This window comes from Corvus kubaryi, unplaced genomic scaffold, assembly GCF_017639235.1.
Source record: "Corvus kubaryi isolate FWS band 111438036 unplaced genomic scaffold, C.kubaryi_AGA036_p1.0 37284, whole genome shotgun sequence".
NCBI classification, from domain to species: Eukaryota; Metazoa; Chordata; class Aves; order Passeriformes; family Corvidae; genus Corvus; species Corvus kubaryi.
In genome coordinates, this window is record NW_024581088.1 from 224,196 (window position 1) to 245,577 (window position 21,382).

Sequence of the window (21,382 nt, forward strand, 5' to 3'; positions counted from 1 at the left end):
CATAATGGATGGTATTCTCCTTTTATAAAAGAAAGCAACAAAAAAAATTAAGAAGCTGCTTTTAAAAAAAGCTTACAGTGGCAGCCAGAAGCCCAAAACGCTTTCAAAGAGATTTGCCTTAGAGTTTCCATACTAAATGGTCAGAGCAAGTGCTGCCTCTTACCTTTGGAAAAAAAAAAAAAAGGGTTGAGGAACTTGGAAACAAAACTGTAGCAGCAATAACAACATTCTGAGTGTGGTTCACATCAGGATAAGGAAGCTGTTAAAAGTAAGAAAGCCTACTTAAAACCTGTGGTGAATCTAAGTGAAAGATATAAAAAGAATGATAAAGTGAAGTACAGACTAAGGGCAAAACAATTTTCTTTTCCCCTTGGGGAACAATCCTTCTTCACAGAATCTATTGTTACAGTGTCTGTCTTAGGAGAAGAGGGAAGCTCTTTGCATGAGAGAATAATTGGCTGAGAAATACTAAATAAATTACAGAAATACTCCAGATTTGTATATTCAGCAGGGAGATGGAGAGCAATGCTAGAGGGAACTGGGGAAATCTCGTAAAGAGGTTTTCTTTGATAGAGAAAGGAGGGATCAGGAAATAAAACTGGCAAATGGCTGTTATGAAGTAGAGAGGAAAGTGCTGCAGCTGAGGTGTACAACTGGCTGCTACCAACTGCTGTGGATCTGTGAGTTGCACCTGTTCGAAGCACTAGTGGACAAATTGCTGACACAGGAGTTCACTGAGGAGTAGGAAGCGCAAAGGTAATTGTCCTGGCACACGGCAGAGTCCTCAAACCAGCAGATGCTGCAGTCTGAAGGGGTAGGTTGATGAACTGTCACTGCATACCTGCTCTGCCTTTTGGCCACTTGGACATCAGACACTGAGCCGGGGGCGAGGGGCGGGTTGGGTTTTGGCCTGGCTGTTATGCCACAGTGTCCTCAATGTCCATCCTTTCTCGTCCCTGCTAGGAAGGACTTTTAAGTGCTGACAGTCACAGCACTTGCTGGTTTTTCATGAGGGTCTCATGCCTGTGTGCACTGTTCTGCCAGGCAGGGGCAGCAGTGCAGGTGGATCTGAGCCAGGCATGGGCCTGGAGCAGGGGCACAGAGGAAGCTTCTCAAAGGACACATAACCCCTTCTATTTGAGTGCTGTGCTGGCTGCCTCTCACTGACTGACAGAGCACCCAAAGCCATGCCTGCAGCTAAGCAATAAGGTCTCTCAGCTGAAAGGCTTTTCCTTAAGGGTCTGGAACTGCTTAGAGTTTGTTTGCTAAGTACCTGTCTGACAGCTGCCACCATCTACATGTAAGCTTCCACAGAAAGCCAAGTGACAGGCTGGGAGCTGTTATTTCAGAGGATAGCCAGGAACTAGAACTTCCCTCTGAGGAAATCCATATTGCTATTCCTGTGTTTTCCTTTGGGGCCATTGCCATTGATCTCAAGGACTGCTCTGAGTATAAATGGTTATGGAAGAGTCTCCTCTTTGGCTGCTTTTTGCACATTGTCCTTGGACACCCTGGGGAGCCCCGAGTCCACACTGAAGTCCTTGGGTATCTGTATGTCCTGTTGTTTAGATACAAGGACTTGTCCAGCTGTAACTCATAATTTTGGCACATGCATAGGAAGTTTCATTTCTTTGTGTTCTGCTTTAAGTCCTGCTGTCTGTTGGTATGTGGGATTGAGTAGCCTCACAGTGCACATAGAGCATCTTTAGCTTTACCCTTTTATGCTTTAGAGTGATGAGACGTTGCAATTAAACACCAAATTAACTCTGAATAGTTGTATTTCACAGTCCTGCCCATTTTTCTCTTGAGGATGGGAGCTGGTAGGGCACTGATAAAGGGAGAAACAGATTTATTCTTCTATCAAGAGTTACACAAACAATATCTCAAGGAAGTGGTTCTGCTTTCAGTACTTTGTCCCCAAAAAGAAGACAGTCCAGTGTTCTGTCCTAAAAGTGCAGAATCATAAACACTTGGTTACTTCTGTCTTCTCCAGACAGATGGATCGCTCCTCTCTTCACCTTGCGCTCCACTTGCACAGATGTTGATCCTTATTAAAAATCTCCTTGTTCTGGGCACATGGGCTCTGAAGAAGTCACTGTCCATACCGTAGTGCTTGTGCGCTGTGTACTGCTTGGTCTTTCCTGCAAGAACCATGGGGGAATCACAGCCTTGGCAGGATATTAGCATGCAGGAGACTTCTTGCTCATCCTGGTCAGAAAGGAGTTGAATTTTGGACACAGTGGCATCTCTGCAGAGTAACTGCCATTGTTCTTCATCTGTTAGGAATTCAGCATGGTATGGCGGGTCCCCTCAGCAGACAATTTGAGTTAACCATGAGTGGGTGCTGACAGACTCCATTCTCAAGCCTATACTCTACAGATGGAGTTCCCTTGTTTCCACCAACCCTTCAGAGCAGGTACTGGTCCTGGGCTCCTCTAGATGTTGTCCTCTTAATTTCGTCGTTCCTTAGTCCAGGTTTTAGACCTTTCTCTGTCCCTTTCAGCCTGTAGCCTGAGAACAGGTAGGAGTATTCAGCCTGAGTGAATACTGGGAGCTCCTTTTGACTTGATGCTTGTGCCATTTGTCCCTTCTATTCTGGTTGCTGACCAGCCTGTTGGCTTGTGCTGCCGGAAATGTCAGGAGAGAATCTAGGCTGTTCTTCAGGAATGCAGGACACCCTTACACCAGTCAGGATTTCCCCCTTGTAGATCACTTTGAAGAGCCCTACCTGGTCTTGACTTTCCCAAAGGGATCTTTCCCATCTCCCTCTGGAGTGTGTGATTAAGCTGTGTCAGGCCACATGAAGGGCACCAGCTGTCTTACTGTAAGACTCTGTAAGACTCACTTTTGCCTTCCCCATTTAAAATGCCAGCCCTGTCTTACCATGTCCATGCTCCCAGCCTGGAGGTGGTTGAGCTCCAGTTGGAGGTGCAGGGAGTTCCTACAGGTAGGGAGTGCCCGGAGCTAGTTTGGGAAGCAGGAGCTGTGGCTGCAATAGAGCAGCAAGGGGTCACTAATCAAACTAACATGATATCTCTGATGTGTTTGTATTTTGCAGATCAGGCTTTGAGTTCAGGCTTAAGTAGATCAGTTCCCTCTCCCAGAAATCCCAGTCCTTACTCTCAGGGTGAATTGGGAAGACTTAAGTACCTGTTGCAGATGTTCTTCCTTCCCTGTCCTGTGTCCTTTTCAGCAGGAACGAAGTTGTGCCAGGGCTGAACTCTGGCCTTCTTCAAAGGGTGGGAGCTGCTTTCTGCAGCTGCCCAGCATCCTGTGTTGTCTTCCCACCAAAATACTGGAGTATGCAGTAGCTACATGATGACTGTTTTCAGTGCCCTTTCCTTTTTACAGTGTGATGAAACAGTGCAGTGAGTTCCCCCCCTTTGATTTGTCTCCATGGGAGAAAACAGGGAAGGCTCAGGCAAGGTCATCTTGGACATTTTTCTAGCTGGATTCCATGGTGTATCACCAACAGTGTCTGATGTTTCATCGCAACCTGGGCAGCCCATCTCAAGGTGTCTGGGAAATACTCCTGTGCTGGGTATCTGTAGGGCAGGTGGTTTGGAGTGTGATTTGTGCCATTCCCAGGTGGTGACAGATTCTAGTGGGTGAAGGATATCTGAAGCTGCTGTGTCCTGTTCCACAGGGAGGGGTGCAGAGAGTAGTGGTGCCCAAAGGTTTTGATCTCAGTGCAGAGTGAGGATGCTCTGCAGGGTCAGATGTACTGAAGAAGGTGACTGGCTAAAAAACATTTTCCTTCTGTTGTTGAGCAATCAATCCTATGTTTTATTAGAGTAATGAGTTTCCTAGCTGAATGCAAATTGTGAGGCCATTGCCCTAGTAGTAGAACCATACTAGAATGATGAAATATTTTCAGATATGGTATTTAGTAAGTATTTCTGCTAGAAAAATAAGCATTGTGGAGACGGGTATTCAAGAGGAGCCACAACAGTATCTTTCTCTAGTTGTTGCTTGGCTCATCTGAGCTTGTGCCCAAGAAGAAAGATTAGATCTGGAATCTTCTGGTAAGGATCACAGAGTGGTCTTTTGCAGTTGTTTCCATATAAGGTTGATTCTCCTATCTCCTGTCTTCCCTCTTCGAATGAGCAATCCTTTTATAGAAGATAGGGAATTAGTCATATTTTCTGTAAACGACCTCTGAAGCTCAGGTTGAATCCCCATCCCATCAGGTGAGGAGGCTCCATGGCTTCCTGAAAGAAAAGAAGGAAGGCACGGAATTTCAGGCTGTCTTAAAACTCATTTAAATGTACAACCCAGCATGCAAACGTGATTGTGCTCCGGAACTGCAGAGAGAATACCTGATTTAGAGAACTCTGCAAAAGTATTCCCTTTTTAGATTGGACTAACTGTTGATGGCCATAGCTGTCCTCAAGGACTCCTGAGCAGGAAGGTTTCAAGTTAATGAATATGGTTTTCAGATTGTGCACTTGAGCTTTCAAGTTTGGGCAAACTTAGAGAGCAGGGCGTGTGCACTTGAAGAGACAGAGCCTGCACAGGCACACAGCTCCAGCAGCAGCAGTTGTGGGATCAGCCAGGACATCCCCTTTTTAATCTGGGGACTTCCAGTTAATGAAAGAAAGTATGATTAAATTGCCATGCTCTCAGTGTGTAGTGTGTTAGTCTTTTCTAGTACATCTAACACGACATTCAGATGACTTAAATGAACTGCAGAGTAGTGAATGGAATCACTGGGGTAGACAACTAAATTCAAATGCCAACATTTTAATAAATTTAATGGGGAAATTACATCTGTAAACCAGTTCTGTGTTTATTTTGATTCTGTTTTTCTTACCCCGGAATTGGCTACATTTGGGAACCTTGAAACGAGGCCAACCTGAGTCAGAATTCTTCTACTAGCATTCCTGGAAGTGTTTCACCTTGCTCCATGGGGTCAGGATATAGGTTACCTCTTATCCCTGCCTACTGATCCTTGGGAACTACTTAGAAGAAGAAATTGTATTCTCACAGAGATACCTTAGGTGATCTTGGTACATTTTTCTATCTTTCAGGTTTCTCTGTGACAGTCAGAAGGATTTGGATGAGCTGCTGGATTGCCTGCACCCCCAAGGAGTAAGGGAGAGCCAACTCAAGGAGCGCTTGGAGAAAAAGTGAGCCTGCTCTTTGTTTTTCTGTGTGTGCCTTCTCCGAGTCAGAGCATGTCCTCAGCACAGAAATCCCTGCCATTCCTGGGGCAGCATCCCAGGCTGGGCTTTGATTGTTTCTGTGCTGAAGAGGGGAAGACGTTGAGGTTGAGTAATTGCTGGTTTTTCTTGGGCAGTTTCTTGATAAATAACACTCTGAACGGTGAGGAGGTTCTGTCAGTCTTCAAATTGCTCCTTGAAACTAGGAACAAAGGCAGTGCCAGTTGCTCTGAGCCAGAACTGCCACGTGCCTTCATGTGTCTTTCAAAGAACGTTCTGCACTGGTGGAGCTCATAGCTCCTGGTGGAGACCATTGTCCCAGAGCCTGCCCAGCTTCCAGGGCAGTGCTCTGCCTGTACTCAAAGGTTGGTTTGATTTTCCAGGTATCAGGACATCACACATTCCATCCATTTGGCTCGGAAACAGAACTTGGGCCTCAAATCTTGTGATGGCAGCCAGGAGCTGCTGAACTATCTCCGGAGTGATCTGATTGAGGTTGCAACGCGGCTGCAGAAGGGAGGCCTGGGATATGTTGATGTGACACCAGAATATGAAGCAAAAGTGAGTGAACAGGCAAAGTACTGAACAGGACAAGTGTGAGATGATAATTTCTGTGGAAGGTCTTCAGTCTTTTTTTCTCCTCAGACAGGAGGAGCAGGAGATCAGTTTTCTTGTTTGTCCTTTAAACAATTATTTCAAGATTACACAGCGGATGGCTTGAGGTGTAGGTGGGTCATAGTGTTGGAGCTGAGTGTCCATTTCCATATTCTCATGACAGGCTTCTCTATGGAGCAGAACTCCATAGCTGATTTTTGTCTTCTATATCAAAGCCAAGCATGTCTTGTTGAGACAGCAGCAATAGGCTGATTCCATAACCAAGTGTGGCAGGTAACCACACTGCATTAGATACCACAAGTGTCCATTTGCAGGCCCACTTCAAGCAGCAGAGAGAGTAATATCCAGCTGTTACAGGGTCGTATCCTCTTCCCAACAGGTGTACTCGCTGGAGAGCCTAAAGGATTTTGGAGAGTGTGTGATTGCGCTCCAGGCTGGTGTTGTTAAGAAGTTTCTGCAAGGTTTCATGGCCCCCAAGCAGAAGAGAAGGAAACACCAAGGAGAGGATTACATTGCCAAGGCTGAGGAGATAGATGAAGACAAGAAAATGGCAGAAGAAGCCAAGGTATTGTTCACCTCAGGGCTCTGTTTCGGTCTTGCAGTAGAACTCTTTCAGCAGTAGCAGTACATTTCGTGGGGTACTAAATCTTGAGCAGCTTCCTCCCATTTCAGATTTATAGTTGAGTGGGTTTGATGTTTATGAGGCCAGCTGTTTCCTGTTTATTTTGAGGAGTAAATGTATGGGGAAAATAAAAATCATAGTGAGGAGTTACTTAATTTTCTCTCTGGGAATAGGAAATGGGTCAAGTTCCCTCCATACAGTTCCTCTTAAATAAAAGTACATTATGGAGTGTTTTCACAGAACTTAACAAGAGTCATATCTGTCAGAGAGGACTGATGGTGCTTTGGTCCACAAAGAGAAGGAGAGACATGTTGAGGTTCTGGTGACTGCAAGGGAGTGAGATTCAGGTAAATACCACATTAGGCAGAGGAAGATGCAAGTTGTTGTATGTGTGGGGGCACTTGGAGAGATGTCTGGGCAAACAAGCTGCATGTGCCTCCAGAAGAAAAGTGGTATTGTGGGTCTAAATACATATCCCTCCTAATCAAAGGGATGGAGAAGGGCTGCAGAGGATTGGGAAGGGTACTGCAGGCAGTTCTGCTGCACCAGTGTTTCACCCTAACAGAGGTACTTGTGTTCAGGGGTAGTTTCTGTGCACTAAGTTGAACAGGACATGAATGCCCCATGAGAAGACTTTTCCCACTGCCCTCAGCTCTGCCCTGACTGATCACTGACTTCAGCAGAAGCAACAATACCAGAATTGGATCAGCAGAAGTACTTGAAAGCCCCGGCTTAAAAAAAAAGAAATATTAGGTGTTTACCTGAAAGAGTAGGTGGACAAGAAGGGTGGAGAGAGACTAATTTACAAGACCACATAATGACAGGACAAGGGGGAATGACTTCACACTGATAGAGAGTGGGGTTAGAGTGGATATTGGGAAGAAATTCTTCCCTGTAAGAGCGGTGAGGCCCTGGTACAGGTTGCCCAGAGAAGCTGTGGCTGCCCCTGGATCCTTGGAAGTGTTCCAGGCCAGGTTGGACGGGGCTTGGAGCAACCTAATCTAGTGGTAAGTATCCTTGCCTATGGCAGGGGGTTGGAACAAGATGATCTTTAAAGTCCCTTCCAACACAAACTATTCTGGGATTCTATGACTGATGCTGGGGGTAGTTTTTTTGGTGTGGGTCTGTGGGGTTTTTTTTAAAGCTTCTCTCAGTACATGCTGAACCCTCGTTTGAAAATCAGGTCTTTGCTAGGCTGTGCCGTTGCTGTGTTAGCAGGATAATTTGGGTAGGCAGTAGAAATTTTCGCATTCCTCAGTTCTCCTGAAGTATTTAAACTTTGCTAAATTTGAATCTTCCATCCTAAGTGCAAGGGCAATGGGAGGAGGCTGTATCCTGAAAGCTCTCAGCAGAATGGAGTGCTGTAAAAACTCGCTGAGGTCTGAGGCAGAAAGGGCCTGGATCAGCACACTTCCTGTTTCTACAGCAGCGCTGTGTTGTGCCGTACTCCTGTCTGCCTTGCACCTGTAACCATGAGGGCTGTACCTGTAGGGCGCACTCAGGGTAGCATCAGATTTACTACAACACAGTCCCAGTGTGTGATTGTGCAGGTCTCCCCCCTCTGAACACTGGCTTTAGTGTCATGCCAATGCCTCTGGAGCATTTATTTATGTAGTGTGGTGCTTACTTTATCTCATTCAGACTTTTCTAGACCTTTGTGGTAGTACAAGCAATGTTCAACTTTTCTGGGGTTGTTCGTTGGTTTGTTTGGTTTGGCAATTCTTTTTTCCCCTCAGTTTATCTGGAATAAGCTTTCTTTTTGCCAAAGCAGAAAACCTTTACAGATAACCTTGAAAGAGCAGCCTAGTTTTTAGATACAGTTATCTGATGAAAATCCCAGACTGCCAGGCAGACTGTTCTGAAGAAGAATCTCTTGCATAGGCCAAGAATTATGAAACCTTTTGAGCACTGCACTGTGACCACATAGCAGGTAAAATACAGCATAGCCGCACTGGAAAAACACAGTCAATGTACGTCCAGACTATAGAGGAAGAATTGCAGCCCTGTGGTATGGGTATTTCTCATTTTCCCTGTGAGAAACAAGTTATGGCTTAGCAGGCACCCGTTTGCTGACATAATTGTCTGTACTAAGGGTTCCTGCTGGCTCAGCTGCATTGCTGGAGCTCACATTGCTGAGTGGCAGAGGATTGCTGTGAGACCTGGCTTGTGGCTGCTCCTGAAAATCAGGCTGGTGCCTCTGTTGATGCAAACATTCCCGTTTCCAGTGGCAGTAGCATGCTGGACTATCCCAGAGCAGGACAGGGAATATGTGACCTCTTTGCAGCATGGCATTGCATCACAGCAGTCTGAGCAGAGTGAAGAACATGGGTGGGTTACAGGTAGATTATTGCCCCTGTGACCCGAGTCCAGCAGTGTATGCCAGGGCAGAGTCAGTCTGCACTTGCAGGCAATCCCTCAAAGAGTGGCTTCAAAACCAAGCAATTCCAGTTTCAGCTGTTCCGAGGGATTTCAGCTCAGGTTGCCAGATGAGAGCCTTTCTATCCAGAGGCTTGTCCACCTTTACCAAAGAAGGTGTTTTCTGTTACTCTGATGTTGACATGTGACGGAGGACTTCTTTTATTTTGGGGGTTGTTTTGTTTTCCCTGCTAGATTGCTCCTATCCATCAGGAGGGGATTTAAGTAACTTCTTCCAGTCTCCTATTTTGCCTTGTTGGCAGCTGGAACTCCCTTGGTACTGGTGCTGCTCAAATGCCACAGTCTCCTGATGCTTGGGAAGCAAGGCTAGAAATCTGTTAAATTCCACAGACTTGGGGAGAAATATCTCAGCAAAACTTGCCAACAGCTTTTGCAGATTTATCTTGGCCCAGCAGTTATCCAGTATGTTAACAGCAAAACCCATGGAACAGTTCCTTGGAAAATCAATTACACAGTATGCGAAGCACCTCAACAATGTTCTGCAAAAAAATAGTACAGAGCTGTGTAACCTCCACAGTAGGCTGGGCAGCTTTCTGTTTGTCTCCGGTGGTTCTCCAGGATCCACACCAGCAACAACACCAGGGATGTTGGCATTTCAGAACAGTTTGTGTGTTTTTCCAAGCATCTAATGTATGCTGTGCTTCCTCAAATTCAGTCAGAGGAGAATGTGCAACTCTGCAAAACTCCCGGGTTTTGTTTGGCTCCCAAATTGCTGTCAGCTGCAGAGTTTAGATTTTCCCATCTGACACTTCACTGTTTGTTTTTTCATTCTCCTGGGGTAGAACATTAACTTGAATCCTATTATGTCCCTGTCATGTCTGACCTGTCGCCTCATTGTTGCAGAGCACAGAATTACCATTGGAGTGGGATATCACTGTGGATAACTTTTGTCCTGCTGCATTTCCGATTTATTAAAATGGTATTTCCAAACCTCCTGAGCTGGGTGTGTGGTTTCCCAATGGCCTTGCTCTGTGCAGACCCTGGCAGCTGCCCTGGTGCAAAGCGCAGCTTTGATGCTGTCATCCTCATTCCCAGTTTCTGGGATTTCAGGTGAACTGAGGCCATCTTGTCTCAGGGAGCAGCTGGTTTCATATTTGAGGGGTCCAAATGCCTGTGCAGTGTGATTGTAGCTGGTGGCACAGGGTCCCCTCTGCCACCTGAGCAGCTTGGGGACCACGAGGGTGTTGCTGAAGTCCAGGTGCCTCTGTGGTACCCACTGGAGGGCAGCACAGGCCACTTCAATCCTCCTTCCACTGTGGTTGCCAGCTGTTCCCTAACTTTCATCCCACATTTTACAGTGCTAGATTTCTGCCTTTTATTTTCTTAGCCTGCCGATTATTTGTGTTAGACCTTCAGAGCAAGAATTTAGTGGAGTTCGCGTAGGTTGATTCAGCCTGACCATGAAATGCAAAACGGTTGACTCTTACAAACAAACTGTCTGATCCAGGGAGACTGGATATGGATAAACCACAACCAGGGCTGCTGAGGTGACACAGAAGGAAAGAAATATCAGAGTTGAGCTTTGGTTATGAAGGGCCCCAGCTAAGGGATATAAAAACATCTTTAGACTCAAGTGAGCTGTGTCTGTGCATCGTTGTAAGCTGTTAGGTCTGTCTGCAGGTTGCTTCAGCCATGGAGAAGTGGAAGACAGCAATCCGTGAGGCCCAGACCTTCTCCCGTATGCATGTACTGCTGGGGATGCTGGATGCCTGTATCAAGTGGGATATGTCAGCAGAGAATGCCAGATGCAAAGTGTGTCGCAAGAAAGGTACGCATTCCTGCCCCACGGAATTCCTGCCTGTGCAACAGTTGGATGCTGTCACCTCTCTGCTCTGCTTAGGCAACGTGTCCTTGTAGTCTGTCACTCTGACTGTGGCTTTATTTTAAGTTCTGAATGTCAGGAGTTACAGTCAGCAGTACTGATCTCTCAGAAACATTTGGCCCCGACTCCAGTGAACCATTCTTACGTAACCAGTACGCAGTATTGCAGAGCATTGCAGAGCTGCTATCCCCTTGGATGTTTAGGGTACTTGGACAGAAGTCATCTACAAATCCTTCCGGGAATACTTGTGCCACTGTCCATTCCCTAGTTTCATTTTTGGAATGATCTTTGGGTCTCTGAGCCTTGTCAGTTAATCCTGTCTTTTAGAGAAGGAGCAAGCAAGGAGACATTGGGAAGGTTATTATGGGGCAAATGAGGGGGGATGTTACTGCTCTGAGGCCAGAGTGGGAGCAGAACTGTTCAATGAGCTGGGGAAGTCACCAAACCGGTGACGAGGGAATACTTTCTCTGTGTGCACTGTAGAATGAAGGGCTTTAGAGTCTTCCAGGTGGAGGGGGAAGTAGAAGGTGTGCCAGCATAGACGGGGTGCTGGTATTTGTTCTGCCATAACCTCTCCTGTTGGATGGGAGCCTGGAGGAAAGAGCCTGGTGGTGCATTCTGCCTCACCACTTTTATATTTGCTGAAACTGTAGTGGGAAATGAGGGCGGGCAGAGCTCGGGGTACTGTTGGGCAACTTTTGTTTACCAAAAGGCTTTGCCATCCACCCCTTCAGAAAAATAAGGGCTTAACCAGTGCAAAATTTGCCTTCACTGCGGAATCCCGGGTATTCCAAGCCAGTGCCAAAACTATCCTACCTGCCATTGAGAGGAGTTTCTAGGCAGAAGTAAAGGGGGGGGGGGGGCACGCTCACCTGAGACTAACACGATAGTTTCACAGAAACTAAGAGCTGAGATGTTAGAGAAAGACATGCTGGCAAAGTCCTCTGCACTTTCTTTTTCCACTTCAGTAAAAGAAAGCTGGCTCGGGACTGTCTCCCTGTTTCCCTTCATCAGTGGGAAGCACAGAGAGAGACTAGTCCTGCTGCATACTGATTTTCAGTGTAGCCTTGTTACCCTGAGTAGAAAGAAGATACGGTGTAGGTTAACCAGACTGAACATAGAACAAGTATAGCTGCATTTTTAGCTTACAGCTCTGGGGCATATTTGTAGCAAACTTCTCTTTCCCCATGTTTGTCTGGGTGAAACCTCTTTGGTAGGTTTCTATCTTTGCCTCCAACGAAATCTTCACAGGGTGAGGGACTTCACACTGGTTTTGTTCGTTTTTAAGTGCTGCTCTTCATAAATACAGTGGTTGGACAGAAGGAAGGATCCCCAAGGAAGGCCATCAGAGAAAGGGTCCCTGCCCTCAGAGGGGACTCTGCATCTTTCCTTTGCTTAGTCTTGCCCTCCAGCATTGCAGCAGCTTCTGCCTCTCAGGTTGAGTGAGGCCTTGTTACAAGTCAGCTGCACTTTCCTAGGTGAGGATGACAAGCTGATCCTGTGTGATGAGTGTAACAAGGCCTTCCACCTGTTCTGCCTGCGGCCAGCACTCTATGAGATCCCAGATGGGGAATGGCAATGCCCAGCGTGCCAGCCTTCGACAGCCCGGCGCAGCTCACGAGGCAGGTGAGTGACCCTCCTGCCCTTAGCCTTGTCACAGCACAGTCCCCGCCCTGTTTTCACAAGACCCAAACCAGCCTGGAGCAAAGCCCCTTAAAAAGGTTTGAAATCACCCAGTTAAAGCAGCACTGGAACAAAAGAAAAGCAGTTTTTTCAGGATGTAAGTTTAGCACACTTGTGTTGTACAAGTTCATGAGTTTTAATAAATAACTCAGGTTTGGAAATGAAAACATGTGCAAAACACCCACCAAAATTAGCTTCACTAAAGATTGTTGTTTCCTTTGAGCAGCTGGTTGGGTTGTTTCTTCATGTAGTTCGTGGCTCTGCAGTTCTGTGGGTCCCTGGGCTGGGTTACTGGGGTGTTCCTGTAAGCTAGAGCAGACATTACTCCGGGCTGCAGCTCAGTCCCTACTCTGCTACTACAAATCAGGCTACAAAATGCCATTCTAATGGTTTTCTGGACCTGATAACCGTAGCAAGACAGGAGCACCTTATGATGTGACAAAGGGAACATGATTTGAGGAGGTGTGGCAGATATGACTAGTTGCCTCCTGACAGCAAGGGGTTGGATTGGTTTATTTGAGTTGCAAACTGGAACTTAAGCATTTTACAGTGAGTGTCCTGTGCTGGTGGTGACTGTGCTGCATCTCCCCATGTGTCAGTGATGTGAGGCTGTCGCGTGGCACCTGATGCAGAAGCAGCCAACAGATCCTCCCTGGCAGAGCAGCAGCACAATAAAGGTGTGCCAGCCAGTACTGTGCAGGTGGTATATGGCCTTAAAAGTATTAGTTACTCCCTGGACACCATTTAAGAGTTCTTCAGGCTTGTACAGAAATGACAGGGCTGCAAGGCAGCTGTTCTGGCCTGAGTTCATAGTTACTTTGATGTGGCAGAGTCACCTGCAAGCTGCTCAGCTCCTGGCCCAGAGCCATCAGGTGGGGAACACCTCTCCTGTTATCTGCTTCTGCTCTTGTCTTCCTGGCTGAGGTAGGAAAAGAATGTCAGCCTGGCAGATCTTTTACCCCCTGTGCTGTGGAAGTTTTATTCCTTCTATTGCTCAAGATCCTCTTTCTCTAGGGTATTTAGACTCCCACAGCAGCTTTGCCTGTGTCCCCTTTTGCCTGTGCATGCTGGCTTTTAATGGTCTGAATGAGACCCCACCTGCAGTGCTGCTTCCAGCTCAGGGATCCCCAGCACAGAAGGGACATTGACCTGTTGGAGCAAGTCCAGAGGAGGCCACCTAGTTGGTATGAGGGATGGAGCACCTCTTCAACGAGGGAAGGCTGAGACAGTTGGGATTGTTCAGCCTGGAAAATAGGAGGCTTTGGGGTGACCTAATTGCAGCCTTCCGGTACCTGAAGGGAGCCCACAAAAAAGATGAAGAGAGACTATTTACAAGGGGGAATGGCTTCCTTGACATTCTTCCTTGACAGAAGGCAGGGTTAAATTGGATATTGGGAAGAGATTATTCCCTGTGAGGGTGGTGAGGCCCTGGCACAGGTTGCCCAAAGAAGCTGTGACTGCACTGTTCCTGGAAGTGATGGAGCTTGGAGCAACCTGGTCTAGTGAAAGGTGTCCCTTCCCATGACAGGGGGACTGAAGCAAGATGGGCTTTAAGGGCCCTTCTAACCCAAACCATTCTATGATTCTATGAATGATTGAACAGATACAGGTGAGAAGCCAGAATGTGCTGGGCAGGGAGTCTGGGTGGCTTCTGACTTCAGAACATGAGGAGCCTGATGTTCTGTTCACCAATCTGTTTCCCATAGTATAAGGAAACCAGTCTGTTTCCTTTAGTATAGGGGAAATAGTCCAGCAGGAAGAAGACTCCCTGTTGAAACTCTTTAGGCCTGGCCTGCAGACCTGGGTAAATAGCAGATCATCCTCTCAGGGAGGAGTAATTACTCAGCAGTCACAGTCTTAAAATCCGCTGCCCCATGGTCATGGTGTCTAGAATACCAAAAAATACCCAGATTCAGCTGTTGGGAATTTTCAGCCCAGATATTTAGCCAGGGAAGTGCCCTTTGAGCTGTAGCTTACAACTTGTTACTCTGGAATACAGCTAATTGCCTTGGGCTGAGCCTGGTGTTTGTTGTACAGCCCAAACAGTACCAGGGGCCTGGGGCCACCGGTGCCCAGGCTCTTGTACTACAAACATGTACACCTGCCTTTCTGTAGGAACTATGCAGAGGATTCTGCTGAAGATGAAGGTGAAGAAGGTGAGGAAGCTTCTGATGAACCAGATGCTGAGGAGGAAGAGGAGGAGGAAGAAGACTATGAAGTTGCTGGACTAAAATGTAAGGGTTTGACCATGTAGGGAAATAACAGAAAATAGTAACCCTCTGCTTTCAGCATCTGAAATACGGATCCTATTTGGGACTTGTGCTTTTCCTCATGCAGACCAGGTATAAGACTGGGAGGTGTCACAGGCGAAGGCTGTGGCTGTGCTGTGGTTACCTGGGGAGCTGGAGTGAACCCGTGGCCATTTGTGATGGAGTCAGCACTAGCAAAGATTGAAACTGCTTGCTGCCCAGTCACTCCCTGGGAATACTGATGACACTGTCCCAAGGGCTGAGAAGGGTCAGCAGAGATTGCAGTGGGGTGGGGAGGTCAGCAGAGCCAGGGCAGCACCAGCAGTTCCTGGGATTGGCAGTCTCTGCGCCTACAGGATTTGTTGTACACTGGAAGCTGTTTAAATGCTTATGGAGCTCTCACCACAGCCCTGTCTCCTTGCTTTTCTTTTTCCCACCAGTTCATAACTCCTTGAGTGCAGGACTTCTATAGTGATTTGGCAAGGAAGCATTTTGAAATAGGAGGACTGGCACTTCGTCTCTTTATTCCAGTGGGAAGGCACAATGCTCCTGGTGTAGTGTGGCCTGGACCACCAGCACCCTTTGGTTGCGTACAGAGACCACTTGGGATTCATAACTGGAGCATTCCTGGGCAACTGGGAGGAATTAAAGACTATTTTCTAGACTCCTCAATGCCTGCTTCTTCACCTAAACATATTTAGTATGTGTATCCATTTTGGTTTTAGGGGAGTTTGATTCAGTCTCAATTGGGCAACTTGCTGCACTGAAAAGCTCAGTCTGAGAATGGCACACTGCCAGCATTTGCTTTCTGTCAAACTGTCCTTGACTGACATAACGTTAACTGCAGGTTGTCTTAAACAGGGCAGATGGAATCCAGGGACTGGGACCCAGAGGATTATCCCATGTTCTTTTGCGGGTTTCCATCCAGGCCTGAGCCTTTATTCCCTTGCTTTATTCTGGTTTCAGGCTCACAGATACTACGGCTATGCACACTGCTTGTTGTCCTGTGGCATATCCATGTCCACACTTGGAATGTGTTCAGCCTGTGTTGCATGGCCAAGGCAGGAGCTGAGCCAAGCTTTCCAAACAATAGCAAAAGAGGGTTACAGTCACTAAAAATAAAGTGCTAAATGCAACCCCTGGCTTTAAAGAGCATTAGCATGGAAAGGTCACTGTGGAAAACTTTTGTTTTAATAGAGAAGTCACATTGATCCTCATGGCGTTTATCCTGAGGGATCTAACCTAGAATGTTGGATTGTCAGACATTTAGCACGTGCTGCATGCTTAACACACAAGCGGAGTGACAGCAGGCGGACGTCCTGAGGTCCCGCCACACGCCCAGCACGGGGGGCCCAGCACGGTGATTTATGGGACAGGGCTGGATCAGAGGCTGCAGCTGAGGTATCCAGTGTGCTGGATACAGCTTGCTCAAGGGTTTGGGATCAGGTGGAAGGGGTTTGACTTAGGAAGGCAAACATATTCTCCTCATACAGAGGGTCATGGGAGAAACTTAAGACAAGGGAGTGCGTCAGCATGCTTGCATTGCCACCGGTGTGGAGCTCTGACAGGCAGACTCACACAGGCAAGTGCCTTTCTGTAGGATGTAATGTGGCAGCCCCAGTCTTGGGGAATAAAATCCCATTGTTTCCCACTTGCAGCACGTGGAGCAGCTCCCAGCTGCAGTAACTCGACACTCCCCCTGCACACAGTTCCCTTCTCAGAGGCCTTACCCTTACCAGCTGGCTTATCCCACTGTGTGGGCTACTTGGAAAAGTACCCATCCCAAAAACAGTGAGGAGCAAAGGGGCAGCAGGAAACGGGAAATTCCAGGTTTCTGCTCCTGGTGCTTTCAGAGGGTGTGTTGCAGTGCTGTTTTGACACAGCTGGCTGTCCTTGCATTGCTTCCCTGTCTCTCCCTCAAGCCTTGATGTTGTTGGGGTTTCTTGGTGCTGCAGGCAGAGGGGTTTGCTGTGACCTGCAGTGGATGATCCCAGAGCTCCCAGGTCTCCCTCGGAGCTTGAGGATCTGCTGTGTGTGAGTACTCTTTAGCAGCAGGCTTTTGCTAGCCATGGCCTCTTCGGGCAGGAGGTGATGACCCACAGATCCCCTCTGGAGAAGGTGTGAGAGCACAGCTGGCATGAGGCCGGGTGGTCCCTGGGCTCACCAGCCTGAGTGAGGCTCAGCCTGGTGTGGGAGGCAAAGGGCTGGTGGTGTCTGCTTCCAGAGGCACCCAGTCCTCTAAGCCCATGGCTTATCTGTTTCAGTGAGGCCCAGGAAGGCAGCCCGGGCCAAGCAGGGCTCCATGTACCCCTCGAGGCAGGGAAGGCACCAGAGGAAGAAGCAGGCACTACACCCTGTGCGGGGACCACGGCAGCGCACAGCACCTGTCAACGGCGCAGACATCGATGAGCTGGTAAGAGCCAAATTGCTCCCTGGAGACTGCTCACATCATGAGTTATAAACCAAACAGGTGGCACGCTTCCTCCCTCCCCTTTGCAGAGAAATACCCTGAGTCCTGGTGGAAGCCCAGGCTGGGCTGGGTTAACAAAGAAGACATATCCTTAAGGGCCCGCTGCAGATGGAGTACAGATATGCCAGGCATCCCTCCCCAGCCACTTTCACACATTGTCCCCTTGAGCAGCAGGCAGCCTGCAGCTTGTTAAAGGGTTTTAAATAGTATCCATATGTCTGCGGAGAGGTGGGGGAACTGAGGGGGGTCCTGGATGGCCAGGGAATGCCAGAAATGCTGGACCCTTGCTCCCCAGCCTTGGCTGTTTTCTGACAGTTGTTGTCCGTATGGTCACTCCCCAACTTTCAGGACATAATTTGGCTGGTTTAGGTTTCACTTGACATTTAAAGAATAAAACCATAGGCTCCTGCACAGAGCAGTCTGTGCATGCTGGGCGGGGGGAACTGCAGCGACTGTCTCTGGGGAGCAGCATGCGATGGGGGATACGTGAGGATACTCCAGCCCCACAGCCACATCACAACACCCTGCAGATCTGCTGTCTGTCCCGTGACAAGCACTAGCGGTGCTGGTGTGTCCTGTCACTCCCCTTTTTCATGGTCTGTGGGCTCACTGCTGTTCATGCTAGGTCTGGGGGACTGGCTTGTGGTCTGTGTTAACACACTGTAGGGCAAGCAAGCCAGCACAGAGGGATATTCCAGTGGGGAAAATCTTACTGGAACAGCTGGGTCAGGGTCTCTGACAGCACACTGGCTCAGAGAAGAGGACTCTGCCAGGATTTATCATTTGTCCTGGGAAGAGACCAGAGCTGGGTCAGAATAGTGAGTGCCCTGTGCTGGGGAGCCTTCCTGTCATTCAAGGTTTCCTCGGCAGTGATGGCCCACGAGCTGTGCTCTGCGAGCTGAGGGGATGTCCCCATGCTGGGCGTGACCTGTGCTGGGTCCCTGGGCACACAGCTGACCTTGTGCTGAGCCTGCACAGGGACAGCAGCACTTGGGGCACCAGCTGCTCCCTGGGATTCGAAATGGCACAGCCAACTCTGCCAGGGCAGAACAGCAGCACAAGTGCTTCTCCCTATGCCTCGGGTGCTGCCTGCCACAAGCACAAGAGAAGGCAGGGAGAGGGAATTCACATTCTCCATTTGCTGGTATTTATTTTTTGGCTGCTTGTTGTGGCCATATTGTCTTTGAACTTACTTTGAAAAAGCCGCCTGCCACCAGAGGAGAGCTGGGCAGTTCGTGAGCCATTCCCACCAAGCTCCTGAATGGGGCTCCTGTCCTGAACCCAAGCGGCTGCTGCATGTCATAATCACAGAATGGCCTGGCTTGGAAGAAGCCCCTAAATGCATCTCATTCCAACCCCTCTGCCATGGGCAGGGACACTTTCCACTAGACCAGGTTGTTCCAAGCCCTGTCCAGCCTGGCATTGAACACTTCCAGGGATGGGGCAGCCACAGGTTCTCTGGGGAGCCAGTGACAGCCCCCTCACCATGCTCACAGGGAAGAAATGTCCTGGCTGTGCTAAGAACCAGCTCCTCTGGCCTCAGGGCTGTTTGCTGAACCCCAAAGCCTGTAGCGGTTCCCTCTTTTTACCAACACCCTTTGTGTGGGCAGGTCCTTCAGACAAAGAGGACAGCGCGTCGCCAGAACCTCGAGCTGCAGAAGTGTGAGGAAATCCTCGGCAAGCTGATCAAGTACCGCTTCAGCTGGCCCTTCAGGTGAGGGCAAGTGGCGTCCTCCTCCTCTGTGGGCAGGACTGGCCGCAGGCAGTGTGGGGCTGTGGGCTGGCTGTGACACAGTCCTGCCAGATCCACCTGGGAGACTTAGGCTTCCAAAAGCAAGTCATGTGTGGGAAGAAGCTGCTCCAGAAGAAGCCACCATGTTCTCAGTCTTCAGCTGGACTGAAGACGTGATGCCCTTCTGAGGTGGCAGGCAAGGGGCAAGGAGGTAGGTGTTCTCTGCCGCCTCCAGGATGTTTGGAGCACTGAGGTGCTATGACTGAGGGAAGGTATGGACCTTCCCCATGCCTGAATCGGCTCCCTGGGCTCCTGTCCTTCCCATTCCTGTGCCGTAGGGCTGATGTGCCTGTAACACATCATGTTGAGGTACTGCTTGGGCTTGTTGCACCACCGTGGGGCTGCAGGTCAGGGGTGTCACAGGAGTGAAGGGTTGGGGGGACCCCACTTCTCTGCAGTGGTGCTGGGGTCGGCATTCCCTTCCTATCCCTGTGGCTCTTCCTTTGGCAGGGAGCCAGTGACCACAGAGGAAGCTGAAGACTACTTTCAGGTTATCAGCAACCCCATGGACTTCCAGACTATGCAGAGCAAGTGCTCTTGCGGCAATTACCGCTCCGTGCAGGAGTTCCTCTCCGACATGAAGCAGGTGTTCTCCAATGCCGAGCGCTACAACCAGAACGGGAGTCATGTACTGTCCTGCCTGGAGAAGACAGAGCAGTGTTTGATTGACATGGTGCACAAACACCTGCCAGGCCACACGTATGTGCGCAGGAAGCGCAAGAAGCTCTCTGCCAGGTGCCAGGGACTGGAGGAGCAGGAAGGGGACAGTGAGTCAGAGCCCCTTGAACATTCCCGGGGGCGAAAAAGGAAGAAATGAGGGATGGGGAGGCTAGGGGGAGAGCCAGAGCTGGAGCAGGCCTTCTGGTGCTGCCAGGCAGTCGGATGGGTTGTCTGGAGGGAGTTGAGAAGCAGCGGGCACTTCTCTATTAATCCAGCCTTCCCTTGGGCCCATCCTAGTTTTAATTTTTCTGCAATTTCCTCAAATATTTCGTCATCCATTAAGTGGCGATGACTTAATGCTTCCTCCAAAATCCACAAAGCTCTTCACGAGTCTGTCCTGCCAGGAGGGGAAGGTGGGAGGGCAGGGGGAGGGCCTGGCCAAGCTTGGCTGAGCAGAGGAACACCAAGCCTGCTCCAGCTCAGGCACTGTCGGTTTCCTGGAATGAATCGCTTCCTCCCCTCTGCAAGCAGCTGGAGCGCCATGGGACCGTCTGCTGCCAGTCATGTGAGCACACCAGCCTCAAGCTGGTGCAGGGGTGGGGTCGTGTTGCTCCACAGAAGGACTGGGTGCCATCAGGCCAATGGGCTACTTGGGCTTGTATGTATATATTTATATGGTGTTAATTCTGAGCCCTGATGCCGGGCTGCGTGGGGCGAGCAAGCACTTAGGTGTACCGCGGTCCGGCTTTCACCAGCATCCCAACACCACTGCTCCAGGGTGCTCCTGCTTTCCCTTGGGGAGCAATCCCTGGAAGTCTCAGTCCAAGGAGGGCTCTGAGCTCAGCTCCCCACCTGTACATGCCACCTGGACCTGCATGCCGTCATGCAGCCCTTTGGATGCCCCGAGTGCCAGCAGCAGACTGGAGAGTGTGACTGTCTGCACAGCCCAAGGAGAGCTCCAAGGCCAGGGGAGCAGCAGAAACATGTGCTATGTAACTTTTTAAATTAATTTTTTAGTTGAAAGTGGCTTGTTTCTAGCTGTGATCTTGTACAAAGAACACCTGTAAGATACCCTTGTCTTGCTTTGGCACATGTACAGTTTATATAAAATCGTGTTTGCTTTATATTTTCCCCCTCTTTAAAACTCATTTTCCTACCAGTAGCAGGAGTTACATCAGGGACTTTGGGGGGAGGAGAGGGGGATCCCAGTCCCTCTCAGCCACAATCTCACGACATTTTCTAGTAACACCCTCGTTCCTGTGCCACAGCCCAGCACCAGCTCCTGCTGTCCCACATGCTGACTTTTTCCCTAAGAAAGAGGTTTGTTTTCTCATTCTCTCTTCCTCTCCATCATGACCGGTTTGGATCATACAATCAGGGCTTGAACTTCTTATCCCAGAATTGTTTGATTTGGAATAAATGGGCTACGGGGCTGTTCAGTGCTGGTTTTATAAGAGCAGAAGCAGCTGCTGTAGCTCCTGGGATTTGAGAAGAAAAGAATCATTGATTACAAATTGCAGCCTAGTTTTGTGAACTCTTTAGGTTTGGGGTTTTTTTTAAACAGGTATTTGTTTTCAGTTCTGGACTGTCGATGACTGCAGATGAGGCAGGTTTCCAGCCCCTTCCCTCTCCCCAGCCTCACACCCTGCCCCACAGAATAGCACTGATGTTTGTATCTCGCACGTCCCTTCAGAGGCTGTTTTGTCCTGTTTCCTAGAGAACATTTCCTGCAGGTCCTATATGGTGGAACCTTTGGAACTGCACGTTTTCTAAAAATCAGTGTCATTTGGGGGGAGGGGGTTTCTGCGAAGGGCTGTACTTGTAATAAATTGGAAACTTAAGAATAAACATTATGTACTTGTGTTTGTAAA

The 21,382-nt window shown here is 48.8% G+C and overlaps 1 protein-coding gene across 1 annotated transcript in view; it reads left to right on the forward strand.

The window, feature by feature from the left end:
- BAZ1B (bromodomain adjacent to zinc finger domain 1B) overlaps nucleotides 1–21,382 on the forward strand; it is a 44,157-nt gene extending 22,775 nt beyond the window's left edge. Inside the window, exons 11-19 of the mRNA XM_042025817.1 lie at nucleotides 5,031–5,129; nucleotides 5,546–5,723; nucleotides 6,157–6,342; nucleotides 10,456–10,603; nucleotides 12,136–12,283; nucleotides 14,456–14,574; nucleotides 16,854–17,002; nucleotides 18,670–18,773; nucleotides 19,302–21,382. Coding sequence (XP_041881751.1) covers nucleotides 5,031–5,129; nucleotides 5,546–5,723; nucleotides 6,157–6,342; nucleotides 10,456–10,603; nucleotides 12,136–12,283; nucleotides 14,456–14,574; nucleotides 16,854–17,002; nucleotides 18,670–18,773; nucleotides 19,302–19,668 — 1,498 coding nt within the window. The 3' untranslated portion in view covers nucleotides 19,669–21,382. The remainder of the gene's footprint in view (nucleotides 1–5,030; nucleotides 5,130–5,545; nucleotides 5,724–6,156; nucleotides 6,343–10,455; nucleotides 10,604–12,135; nucleotides 12,284–14,455; nucleotides 14,575–16,853; nucleotides 17,003–18,669; nucleotides 18,774–19,301) is intronic.